This window comes from Betta splendens, chromosome 22 (genome assembly GCF_900634795.4).
Source record: "Betta splendens chromosome 22, fBetSpl5.4, whole genome shotgun sequence".
NCBI classification, from domain to species: domain Eukaryota; kingdom Metazoa; phylum Chordata; class Actinopteri; order Anabantiformes; family Osphronemidae; genus Betta; species Betta splendens.
In genome coordinates, this window is record NC_040900.2 from 8,561,711 (window position 1) to 8,574,594 (window position 12,884).

At 47.1% G+C, this 12,884-nt stretch overlaps 1 protein-coding gene across 2 annotated transcripts; it reads left to right on the plus strand.

Annotated features, from left to right (window-relative positions):
• Positions 1-41: 41 nt before the first annotated feature.
• Positions 42-9,450, plus strand: dcaf5 (ddb1 and cul4 associated factor 5). Of its 2 annotated transcripts, none has more exons than XM_029138842.3 (9): positions 42-496; positions 1,345-1,488; positions 1,687-1,723; positions 1,807-1,946; positions 2,303-2,432; positions 2,993-3,206; positions 5,912-5,978; positions 6,460-6,587; positions 7,194-9,450. In XM_029138842.3, the coding sequence occupies exons 1-9, from the start codon at positions 289-291 to the stop codon at positions 8,484-8,486; spliced, it is 2,361 nt and encodes a 786-aa protein (XP_028994675.1). In that variant the 5' UTR covers positions 42-288; the 3' UTR covers positions 8,487-9,450. The 2 variants fall into 2 exon arrangements, with proteins under 2 accessions (XP_028994675.1, XP_028994676.1); XM_029138843.3 differs by lacking the exon at positions 42-496 and adding an exon at positions 658-873.
• The last annotated feature ends 3,434 nt before the right edge of the window (positions 9,451-12,884 follow it).

Sequence of the window (12,884 nt, forward strand, 5' to 3'; positions counted from 1 at the left end):
AGTACACAACAGTAGTGAGCGTGCTGTGAGTTGCAGTGATGCTGGGTGACACGCGGGGGCAGAGACAGATCCTCCCCGGAGCAGGAAGCTGCTGCTGGGACCTGCGGGGCGACAGAGGAGGGACCGAACCGCAACCGCGTCGACACCAGCAGGCAACCAGCGGCGCGTCCAGCGTCATGTAGAGGCCGACGGAGGCGCAGCAGCCGCGGGCCACGACCACCGAGCGACGCCGGCGCACGACGCGAAGCACAGCGGCGGCCCGTTGTTTTTGTCTCGAGCCTGGCGAAAATGAAGGAGCTGAGGGGCTGCGGCACGCGCTCCTCCGTGGGCTTTCTGTCCCGCAGACAGCTGACGGGGGAGCCGCTCATGAAGGACGAGTTCCAGCGGCGCAGGCTGGCCGGCTGCACCAGCCTCTACAAGAAGGACATGCTCGGGCATTTCGGCTGCGTCAACGCCATTGAGTTCTCCAACAACGGCGGGGAATGGCTGGTGTCCGGTAAGTTGACAAATCCGCCTCCCCCGTGGCTGCGGTGCCGTAGTTTGCTAGCCTGCTAGCCGCTAGCCCGCGCTAGCTTAGCCTAGCACTTTATGCTAGCAGCAACGAGCTAACGTCAGAGGGCAGCTGCGCCGGACCCGTCCCGTATGTCAGGCCTCCGCGCGAGCACCGCGGCCGCCTCGGCGCGTGTTGAAGCGCCTCGGGCCGCGACTGGCTCGCGGGAGCACCAACGTGTGCGTGCGCACGGAGGAATAAGAAGCAGCTTCTGGCCTAGCGTGTCAGTGCCATTTTAGGCTCCGCTGAGGATGTTTACGTTGCTCCGCGGAGCCTCCAGCGCGCGAGGCTCCACCTGAGCAGAGGCTGAAGCAGCTTCCACCGTATGTTACTGTTGCTTGTTGTTTGTACTGCTGTGAAAACAACATCAGCGAATACTTCGTGACCTTAATAATGAATTAATTAAAATACATGAAGGTTATTCCTCTTTGGGCTTGTGTGACAGCCTGTTGCAGGGGGCAGTGGTAGAAGGGTATAAAAGCACCGTGTCTCTGTCCTTTGAGGACCAGGCCGTGCTTTAAGCGTATGTTTGCTGTATGAGTTGTATTTATTTTGCCCTTTGTCACAGAGACAACAAAACAGTAATGATTAACCAACCTGAAAATGACCTCATAGCGTTGCATCACCTCTTTTTATACTGTTTATCATTTAATTTAAAGATGACAAATAGTTTCTCAGTCATCAATGTGTTTGAATGTGTTTTGATGTTACACAACTCAACTGAAATCTACACTCTAGACAGTTGTTGACTATTATGTCCTGTGTTGTGTGTCATTGACTGCTCCTGCTCACAGGAGGGGACGACCGCCGGGTCCTCCTCTGGCACATGGAGAAAGCCATCCACGCCCGGTCCAAGCCCGTGAAGCTCAAGGGGGAGCACTTGTCAAACATCTTCTGCCTGGCCTTCGACAGCACCAACAGAAAGGTCTTCTCTGGTGGTAAGAGCCGCGAGAGTGCGTTTTCACTGAGCCACTGACTAGAAAGTCTTGATAAGCAGCAGCAGATGAAGACAGAGAACTGACACATGGTCAGAAGAATTTCAATATAAGGCATTGACTCAGTCTGCTAGTAGAATAGATTTGATTCTCAGCTTTGAGGTCCTAAATTTTAAAATGCATCTTTTTGCTGTTTTAAAGGAAATGATGAACAGGTGATTCTTCATGATGTGGAGAGGTGGGTACTATTTAACGGTGCATGTGCTTTTTACGAAAGTCCTTCGTGTCCAGTGTTAAACCGCTGCCTGTTCACGTCTCCAGGAGGGAAACTCTGAACGTGTTCCTGCATATCGATGCTGTGTACAGCCTGTCGGTCAGCCCGGTCAACGACAACGTGTTCGCCAGCTCGTCGGACGACGGCCGCGTCCTCATCTGGGACACTCGCGAGCCGCCGCATGGGGGTGAGCGGAGATGCCGGTGCTGCGTCTGTTTGTGGGCCGGCCCGGCGGTGTCTGGTGATGTCATGGTGGTTTGCATTGCAGCGTTGCGTGGCCTTAAGGGTTAAAGCAGTTTTTAGCCATGAGCTAATGCACATAACTCATAAACAGGGAGGACATGCTTCTTTATGACTGCATTCATTGAGTCTTGGTAAAATGCAGTGGATCATCCTACTCCTTCCCCGTGACCTCGCTGGCTGTGTAATATGTTTTGCATAATCAGTCTTTCATCAATGGAAGTTGAAATGATGAAACCTATACACAAAGACTCCTCTCCTGTGAGCTCTCTGACTTGACTTCATCCTCATTTCTGCCTTCAGAGCCCTTCTGCCTGGCCAGCTACCCCTCAGCCTTCCACAGTGTGATGTTTAACCCCGTGGAGCCCAGGCTGCTCGCCACGGCCAACTCAAAGGAGGGAGTTGGACTCTGGGACATCCGCAAGCCACGCAGGTTAGACATTTTCCTCTGTTTATGAGGTATTTTGTGACCTGAAATGGACATTAAAACTTGTGCTACTTCTCCTTTGTCTGTATTAGCACAACCGTTTTGCAGTTGCAGGACTGATTTGGCTCAGGGATCAGGCTCCCCTGTGCTTGGCATGCATGTCTGTTCCAACAGTGTCCACCAGGTGGTGATGTGGTCTCACTGTTGTGCCTATAAAAACAGGAACTCTGCCAACTGTTGTGGCTTCTTTCCTGCAAAACCCAAATATTTATACCACTGAAATGACTGTAGAAACGCCACATCCTGAGCTCATCTTAGCGCAGGCTTTAACTATTAGTACACAAAAGACAACACTTGAAATGGACACAAGCTGTGAGTCATATGTCATCCTTTAGCTCCCTATGCTTATGTTTACAGTAGCTCTGTGGATTTGCTGCCAAGATGGTTAAGATTGTCTAAGATTACGATTGAAGGACAAACCTGTTCGAAGTTTGTCATTTCACTTGAAACTAGCCAAACTAACATAATGATTCCACAAAAGCTCAGCATTTTCTCTGTCTTCCCAGCTCTCTGCTCCGCTATGGGGGCAGCATGTCTCTGCAGAGCGCCATGAGCGTCCGGTTCAACAGCACCGGCACCCAGCTGCTCGCCCTGCGCCGTCGCCTGCCCCCCGTCCTCTACGAGCTGCACTCTCGCCTGCCCAGCTTCCAGTTCGACAACCAGGGCTACTTCAACTCCTGCACTATGAAAAGCTGCTGCTTCGCTGGAGACAAAGATCAGGTCGGTGGGCGCACATACGAAAGGAAAACCAGGGCATCCGCCACAGTTAAAGCAAAACACTTAATAGCAGGTGGCGTTGCCTCTAAAAGCAGAGCAGTGAGGCATATTTCAGAGTATCCGTCTGACCCGTCAGGATCCCAGTATTTCCACTCTAAAAAGGAATTGTACTGCTTGTATTAAAGTCTATACAAGAAGTCTAAAGTTTTTGGTTCCATTAATACATGCAGCTATAAAAGCAACACTTTCAGATAATATCTTGAGCTCAAGAGTGTGATTTACCTTTTGGCAGACCAAGAAGTGGAAATATTTTAATTTCAGTTTGTGGTTATTAAGGATGAAATTTAAGGAGAACATGTGGGATCAATAGAACGATTAAAAATAGAAGAATACATTAGTTTAGGCTTCTAGTGGAGCTTTTGGAGCTGCACCAGAATCCCCTTGGACTCTGCCAGTGCTCCTCCTGTAGGTCCTCCTCAGACATGACATCACCCTGCAGTCATGTTTATTATGTTAACATTATCCTTGGGTGTCAGCTGAGCTTATGAAGGCTTGAAATGATCCCTACACGAGCGTAGGAGCTGCTTTAAAGGTTACACACGCAGAACAGGACTGGGTGGCGTCCGATTTACCTGCTGCCTGTTACATTAGTCCCATGAGGCCCTCAAGGGTTTCACTGTTTGACCACATTAATTACTCAGAAATTAGAGAAATATTTGTTTTTTTACTCAAGTATAGACTGTTTACTATTGCTTTGACAAAGATTACTGATGTAACCAAACTGCTGATTTAGTTAAGCATTTAAACATTTGTTGTTGTCACGTTACCTACTTTGTTTATCTCCTTTATTCAAACTCTGATGCTGATTATCGGCCAATGCAGGTTCATTTTTTTTTCGTTCAATGTAACAATTGCAAATGATGAACATCATTTTAATAAGTTTAATGACTTAATACATATAGCCGTCATTTATTTATACAATCCACTTCTAGTCTTTTGAAGTACTATAAATCAGCGGCTGCATGGGAGCTGCAAATAAAACCAAACCTGTGGAATATTTGGGAATGGTTACGTTTATGCCAAATGTTTCATAGACACTAAAGGCATCGTTCCAGTTTTAATAATAGATCACAGTTTAGAGGAAATGCCTGCATGTAACCAGAGAAACCATAACTTGTGACAAAGGACGTGACAAGGGTTTAACCAGATGACACACGGAGGAGCATTATCCCATGGCCTTGCTCCATCTCTGAGAGATTTCGTCATTCTAAGCCCAAACCACAAGCATTAGAGGATTTTCTCAGAATGGTGTGAAAGCAGAGGAGCAGATTGGAGAGTTACCAGATGAAATTGATGGGAAGGAAAGAGGGGAGGGTTACGAGGTGTGACATTCCTACTTGACGTGTCCTCTGGGAACCTGAAGCAGGGCAAACAGGTGTTGAGTGGCCTGGAGCTCCACTCATCGCTTTGTAGCGTTTGTCTGAGGAGTAATGCTTTGTCATCGCTGCAGAACACTTGATTTAAGGAAGGCTTTTACATCGAGACACAAGGATTGCTGCGTTTCACTGGAGAAACGTCTGGTGCCGTGGGTAGAAGACTGATTATTGCACATGTCTTTGAAATATGAATCTACCCAATGAGACCAGCAGAATATTTACACAGACAAATTGAGAACATTTGTTTCAGTCATTGGCAGATAAAGCTGCAGTGAAATATTCCCCGACTGACAGAACATCAATAAACAAGTGACGCAGGACGATGTCTATAAACAAATGTGAATGATTTTATAATTATGTGCCTGCAGATTGAAAGTCAGCCTTGACGGACGCTCCAGCTAAGAAATAAAAATGGGGTAATGTTGGAGCGTAAAAGACATTTAAATGGAAAGTCAATCAGTTGTGCAGTATATTTGGTTTTAGCTGCTAAACATTTACAGGATAAGGAAATTCATTTGTAAAACTTCCTAATTAGTGTTTGCGGGTAATTGTACAAGTTCAGCCATATATACAGACTGCTGTATAATCAGATGATAACTGACTGGACACAAGCACCACTGAGTGACTGTCCTGAAATAGACCCCAGTGCTCCAACTCCTGGTCAGACACATTCTGAATTAGAAGAAGTTCTAACTTGTAACAGGAAGCTGCTGCTGCTGCTTGGTTTACAGTTTGTACAGTTAGATCAGCGGTTCCACATCCTCCTCGAACCATGGATGCAGCCCAAGTTCTGTCCTACCAGATGAAACCCACTGTAGAGACTGAACGACCTCAGTCATGGGGTCAACAGAAGACATGAGGTTGAAGCTCATTTTCTGACTCGGGTCACCGTACTGTTGCTGTCTTTTCTTACCTGCTGGGGGTCCGTGAGTGGGGGGGGGGGACATCCCTCCCTCACGATGCCTCGCTTTTTTTCCCTTATGTGACAGGTTTAAGTGGAACCATCTGTGTAGAAAACCTAATAACGGTTCAGACGGGAAGCAGGGGCTTTGTTTGGGTCAGACTGCCGTGTCCTGCCAAGAGTGTGTTTGATCGTGCAATACAAGACCCAGCACTCCCATAAGTCCTTGTAGTTTAGTGCCATAATTTGACCCCCCAGGGTTCGTCTCCTCTTTTATAAAGACTTCCTCTTCCCTGACATCTGCTGGAAAGGTTTGTCATACGAGTGATAGCAGATGCAAACCTGTAAACATGCTCTGTTTTCCCCCTCAGTACATCTTGTCTGGGTCAGATGACTTCAACCTCTACATGTGGAAAATCCCGAAGGATCCAGAAGCAGGTAAGTAACTGAACCTTCCCGCACTGACTGTATATTTATAAGGATCTATGCTCATGAGTGGATTTGCCTCCCAGACAAATGCCTTCATCATCTGGGGCCCGGGGGAGTCCATTTCCTCCTTTCTGCTTAACACAATAGCAGAGCATTTAAATCCATTTCTTGTGTTGAAGCCCTCACAGTTTCTCGGTCAACCAGCACATGCAAACAAACATCTCATGACATAAGAAGAGGCTGTTTACGGCACAGAGTAGTGGTGACCGTTAATTGTCCAAGGTTAAAGATTGCAGTGGCAGCAGGGTAGGTTAAACAAACCCACTCCAGTCACCCACCACCACAGGCACAATGGACGTCTCTGTGCTCCTTGTGTTGGGGCTTCAGGCCAGACTGTGGTTTGCCCTCAGTGGATCTGGTTCCTAGATTTTCCAGGCGTGAGATGATCTGAATGTGACCTTGTTTGTCACAATGTGTTTTTGCTTCCAAGGAGGACCTGGGCGTGTGGTGAATGGGGCTTTCATGGTCCTGAAGGGTCACCGCTCCATAGTGAACCAGGTCCGCTTCAACCCTCATACCTACATGATCTGCTCTTCTGGCGTGGAGAAAGTCATCAAGGTCAGTAAACGGGTAAAATTCTTCTTCTGGAGGCAATTTTACACTGACCTCCAATGACTCCACAAAGTTACTGTCTGAGCTCTGGTTAGCATACATGTAGTTCAGACAGGGGTCTAGGAAAGGCAGAAGGCCAGAGCTGGCCTGTGATGTGCTGCCAGGCTTTAAGCAGTCTTAGCAGTTTAAGATGGACTGTTTGAAATCAGCTTCATAAATGGAGATGTTTTAACAACGTCCGGGTCTTTTTGTTTCATTGCACATTGGCTGCCTTCGTGTATTAAGGCTTATTCTGTGCCTTCTGTGCCCTGACCTTATGAGTAAACCACACAGGGACTGAACTTGGCTTCCTGATTCAGACTGACTATAATTTGTACATATTAGGGAGCCGCTATTGACTTCTGGAACATCCCAGGAGCCTGTTGCACTACATTTCAGGTGATACAGGTTCTGGTCTTCTACTGTAAGAGACTATAACTAACGGGTAATCCTTTAAACTGATGTAGACCTCTCTTCCTTCCTCTGTTCGTGTATTAGTAATCCTGCCATTTTGCTTTTCCATCTGACTAAATCTTGTGCTACTTTTCCATCATCTGCCTCTGTCCATCTCAGGTGTGGAGTCCCTACCAGCAGCCTGACAGTCTGGGAGATCTGGACGGTCGTGTGGAGGACAAGTCACGCAGCCTCTACACCCATGAGGAGTACATCAGCCTGGTGCTCAACAGTGGCAGCGGTCTGTCCCATGATTACGTCAGCCAGTCCATCCAGGAGGACCCGCGCATGATGGCTTTCTTTGACTCGCTGGTGCGTCGGGAAATCGAAGGCTGGAGCTCTGACTCTGACAGCGACCTGAGCGAGGAGGCCATCATGCAGCTCCACGCCCGTGGGCGTCGCTCCACCCGGGCCACGCCGGCAGCTCCCGCTCCAGCCTCTGCCGCCGGTCACCACAGCGACTCTGATAACTTGTCTTCGTCCTCTCTGGCTGGACCCGACGCCTCAGGAGGGGAGGAGCCCGTTGGCGCCGAGGGGGAGGATCGTCCCAGGAGACGAATCGGGTTGGGCCAGTCTGGCTTTCTGGTTAACGAGGACTCGGACTCAAGTGAGTTCTGGCTTGACCCCATGCCCCGGCCTCGCTCCCCGAGCCCCAGGGACAACTCTACCCTGTCCAGCCCGACATCCTCCCCTTCACTTCCTGCCGGTGCGTCCAGCTCCTCCACATCTACTTCCAGCTCCAGCAGTGACGACGAGGAGTGGCGCAGCGCGGTGAGACGACGCAACGTCATGAGGCGCCGGCGCATGCACGTGGTCTCCAGAGCTGGGGACCGGCCCGAGTCTGTGCAGGCTCTGTTCTCAGCCATCGATTCCTGCAGTTACCCGTCGATCTCAATCGATGACCTGTCTTCCTCCTCGTCGGGCGAAGAACAAGACTCTCTGCAAATCAAGCCCTGCGCTGCCAGAGAGGAGGAAAAATGCCTCAGCCCTTCTGACTTTGTGTGTCTGAGCCCAGTCATGTCCCCCGCAAGCCAAGACAATGGGGAGGCGAGACCTCAGCCTGCTTCCCCTCAGTCAATGGATGGACACAGGACTGACGAGAGGGTTTCTGCAGAGGCAGCATTAGACAGCTCCAGTGGTGGAGAAGCACGTAGCAGCTCTGTCGGGGTCGATGGCACCTCCCAAAGCCAACGTAGCCCAGGAGTGAACGGCCAGCACCGAACTGTGAGCGCACAAGTGAGCGAGAGCCTCCACGTGTCCTCAGGATCAGAGGAAGAGACTGACGCTACGCCTGGAGACACCAGGCCCCCGCGAGAGAACAGCCCAGCACACAGCTCTCTGAAACGGACTCACGTGGGCCCAGAAGAGGAGGAGTCTGCCTCCTCGCCCTCAGAGAAGAAGTTCAAAACGTAACCATACACAGTTTGTCCCACAGAGGAGTCCTTTGTTAACCTCGTTTAGGAAGTGGATTTTCTATGGGTTTTTACAACTCAGCATTTTCATTTTGCATCTTGTAGTCGTGACCTCGGACGCTTCAGAGCAGAGAGCGATAAGCGACTGGGAGCCGAAATGTTTTGTTTGACAACAAACTAATTTGACTGCGTCGTCATCACACTGATGACATTCAAAAATAAGGAAGCTAGAACATAAGCTAAGTATTGTTAATAGACATGGTCATTTAATTCAAACACTGTGGCTACTCGTGTATTCTCAAGTTTCGGTTTTCTTTTTTTCTCGCCGATGCTGTTGCTGTAGCAGAAATAGCTTCATCCAGGGTTTGGAGTTTCTCTACCTTTAAGACATAGGAGGTGTCATGCAGGACAAACGTTTCAGTATTTCATGTGAATGCTTTCAAGGTTCAGTGCAAACGTGAGAATCTGCGCCTGGGTGCCTGAAGAACTGACTGTCTCCACAGAAACCCGCAGGAGCACTATCTGTTTAAGCTGTGCGTTCCAACGCTGCATTTAATGTCTCTGCCAGTTGTTTCTTGTGTCATTATCCAGCCCCTGGGTAACATTACAAGCCGAACCCGCTTTGGATTTCTTGCAATTAAAATATAATTTGTTCTCCAGTGACGGCGCTGCACATTCTTCACTGATTGGTTTGTTTGATAAAAAGTGACGCATCTGTTTGACTCTGTGGTAAATTATGTTTTAGATTTTTGGTCCCTTTAATTTCTAATATTATTATTAGTTTAATGCAGCCTAATTTTATTCAGCTGGCCCTGACCCTGAACTACCCATGGCTTAGTCTGATGAAAATGAGTCTTTGTTTATTTTAGTGTAGTTAAAGTTGTGATCAGCAGCTTGACACTCCAACAATAAAACACTATAATTCCACGGTATTAAGTCACGAAAATAAAGTGGTGGAAAAAGTCTGGAAAGGTTTTTTTCATTTAAGCGTCTACTGCTACGAGTCCAGCAGAGATTTAGCCAATTATGAAATCTTTGAATGCACTCCTCAGTCTCTTCAGAACAGAATATATCAGATTTGGAGGCTAGTTTGTTTTTGTCTGAATGCTTTACATGGGTAAATTATGTATCATGATCGTGAAGGAGGCAGAGATATCCACAAATAACCACGGTGTGTTTTATTTGTGACCCAAGGAAATTCTTAGAAATGCAGAAGACATGATGCCATTGTTGCAGCTATGAGGAAATGAAGATGAATTTCAAAGCGATTGTCTCTGCAGGAGATGCCTGTGCCACACCTAAACACAACTGTCCACGAGGCACGTGATGTCATTGTGTTCTCTGGAGGAAACGGCTCCTGTCTCCACTCGAGCACTCCTCTGCCAGACAAAGCTGACTTACCCGTGGGCGCACCAGCGATTGCTGTAAAAGATAAGCCGGCATCGTGGGCCCGTGAGCGAGCGGGGAAGCCATAATCTGAGGGCAGGCGGACCTATGGTTGAAGGTTGTTGGCTTGTTTGTGCAGCTCTCTTGTCTAAATAATTCCCCCCTTTTGAATGTTCTGAGTGTGGCTAGGACTTATCTGCAGGAAGTAGACACCCTTCATTTAACCCCCATGCTTCCCCCGGGACGAGCATTCAAATGCTTGGCTGGTGTTTGCATTCTGACTCCAGCGTGCCTGCGGGGCTGCATATGGCTTAATGATTAATTACAGGCTCCACCAGATGCAGAGGTGCACAAGACAGTCAGCTTTTTCACCGCTACCAGTGCAGCCTAGCAGCTGTGGCGTCGCTCAGCTGACAGCAGTGGGCTGCATATCTGTCCTGTGTCTCTGGCCCTGCGGTGTTGAAAGAGACCAGGACTCATTAGTGGACTCACAATGGGCCGTTTTTATCTTTATTTACTCAGGGAAGGTTAACTGGTTGTTTGTGCCCTTTTCCTCCCTCACAGGTGTCACTCACGCCCGGGAGAGGCCCACAAAGGACGGCCACCACTCTTTCTTGAAGCGATTACACGTTTACACACACTTTGCTTTCCCTGATGAAGAGAGTCGAGTTTCGGTCCAGTGAGAGTATTTCTCAATCGATGGTGACGTCGTGTTTTTTTTTCAGGCTTCACCTCTATTTTAATTGAAGTGTGATGCAGTAGTGGGCGCGTTCGCTTTCGTTGTCAATGGAAGCTGATGGAGGCACACCTGCACAAACACGCAGGTGAAACAGTGCTTCTTCTGTTGTGGGAGTGTTTCCAAGGCGGCGCTGCCTCCAGATAAACAGCCTCATTCTTTGGTTGCGTTAAATGTTTTCTTTTATTTCAGTCCCACAGAAGCTTTTGCCCACAATCATCACTGACTGATATGACCCAGATGTAGCAGCATGAGCTGGAGCCAATGCCTAAACTTCACCTCTTTGTTTCCACACACTGACTCCGGCACAAAAGGCTTTTTGCTCCTTTTTCCACATATGCAGCAAAGTGGGTGGAGCTCACTTTTCATTCACATTCTGCCTCTGACCCCTGAGCTTCCAGTCTGAGCTTCCAGTCTGAGCTTGCGCCGACTTATCTTGAGGGGTAGCATTCTTCGCCCTGTGCCTACAGGATGTTCCTCTTTGGACCCAGATGGTGTTGTAGCACTAGTTGTTTGACCACGATCCCAAACACATGTACAACTCAATAGGATTATGATGGTTCTCCTGCAGTATCCCATACAAGGCTCAGCTTTAACTGCACGGACAGCTATTTAAGAATTCCCCTCCCAGCATGGCTGAAATACCTTGGGAACGTGCCAGAGACCAGACAGAGCCAAACACACCAGCTCTTCACATGACCCGTGTGCCTCAAAGCGGTCCTGAGCTCCTTCGCACCGCTGACTCTCCACGGGACGTTCTGGGATTCTGCTGAATAGTATCACGCTGACGTCAAGTAGCCCAAACCGAACGCTGCCGTCTGGAGTGTGCCACCACAGTAATTACACACATTTCAGTGGTTAATTATAATGAGGGAATTCATGCGTTCAGGAAGCCATAATTTGCAGCTTTGAGAGGACGAGCCTCTTTTGTCAGACGGCCAATTAGAGCTCCTGTTGCGGCTGTGTGGGTTTGACCTTGTTTGGATTTGGGTGTTTCGATGACAAAACAGACACAAATGATGCATAACGCTAATTAGCTTAACAATTGACCTGTGGCACTGTTACACTTTGGTCCAGACTAAAGACTATCAATGAACATGGGTCACTTTACTTTTCATTCAGTGCCATCATCCTGTCAGGATTTCCACACTTTAATGACTAGAATTGTGCTGTTCCAGTGATGATAAATGGCTGCGACGCTTTATATAAACTCTAATGTTCCCTTTTTGTAATAGCTCTGGCATGAGCATCACAGTGGATGTACATTCTCATAATTTTATTAATTTTTTTACAAAAGAATTAAGTCAATTAGTCCAGTCAAAATGAAATACGGTTATTTTTAATTTGCACTCATTATGCATATTTTATTACCGTTTAGCCAGCAGTTTTCTTATTCCCATTAATTCACTGTGAATTTAATGAATCGCTTTGTTTTTCAAACGACTGTGAGCTAATTAGCTAATGGAAAAGTGCATAATTGTCTCTGGCACACTCTCAACTGCTTTACTAACGAGCTGCACTCAGCTACTTTGGGTTTTCTTTCATTCTTTGACCATGTACTATTTTCAGATATTGCTCCATTTGAGGAATCTGTAAATTATATTAATACATAAATGTTATATTAATACATAAATGTTATATTAATACATAAATGTGTATTCTTGCTAAATGGACTTTATAGATTATAAGACATTAATATGAACCTTTTTGTCTCTCAAGCAATATTTTTCCCCCTTGAGTTTGTTATAAATAGTAATTGGTCATTAACGAAGGACAATTCTGAATCAATGGTAGCATCATCTGTAAATTATATTGGGATCCTGGTGATGTTTTTTAAAGCTCAATCGACTGAACTATAAACAGTGAAGTCAATTAACCTTGAGGCTTTGATTCAGAGCTTAAAATGTGAAGTTGGATGTTCAACATGCAGTTCTGCATAAATAAAACATTCGGTTTCTAATAATAAATTAATAAGCAATAATAAATATTCAGTAGAGTTGACATGGAGTGAAGTCCTTGTGAAAGTCAAGGACAATTAGTTGTAAACTAAAGCTTTTAGAATATACATAATGTGTACTATGTGAAATAGACTGTATGCAATACTATTTGAGCTCATGCTATATCATGCCAAATGTGTTTAATGCTGCAGAGCGAGCCTACTTTCATTTATGGGTATTTCTGCATGTACAGTAGATGATAGTTCAAATGGAGCCTCGTCAGAAAGCTGCAGCACCTCTCAGTGTGGTCACAGGCAGCTTCCTTTACCCGGGGACCAGG

Bases quoted from the DNA above. Each gene is read 5' to 3' on its own strand.
- dcaf5 (XM_029138842.3), top strand. From the start codon at position 289: ATGAAGGAGCTGAGGGGCTGCGGCACGCGCTCCTCCGTGGGCTTTCTG. The intron at 2,433-2,992 runs GTTAGACATTTT...CTGTCTTCCCAG, and splicing joins GACATCCGCAAGCCACGCAG to CTCTCTGCTCCGCTATGGGG. The intron at 3,207-5,911 runs GTCGGTGGGCGC...TTTCCCCCTCAG, and splicing joins TCGCTGGAGACAAAGATCAG to TACATCTTGTCTGGGTCAGA.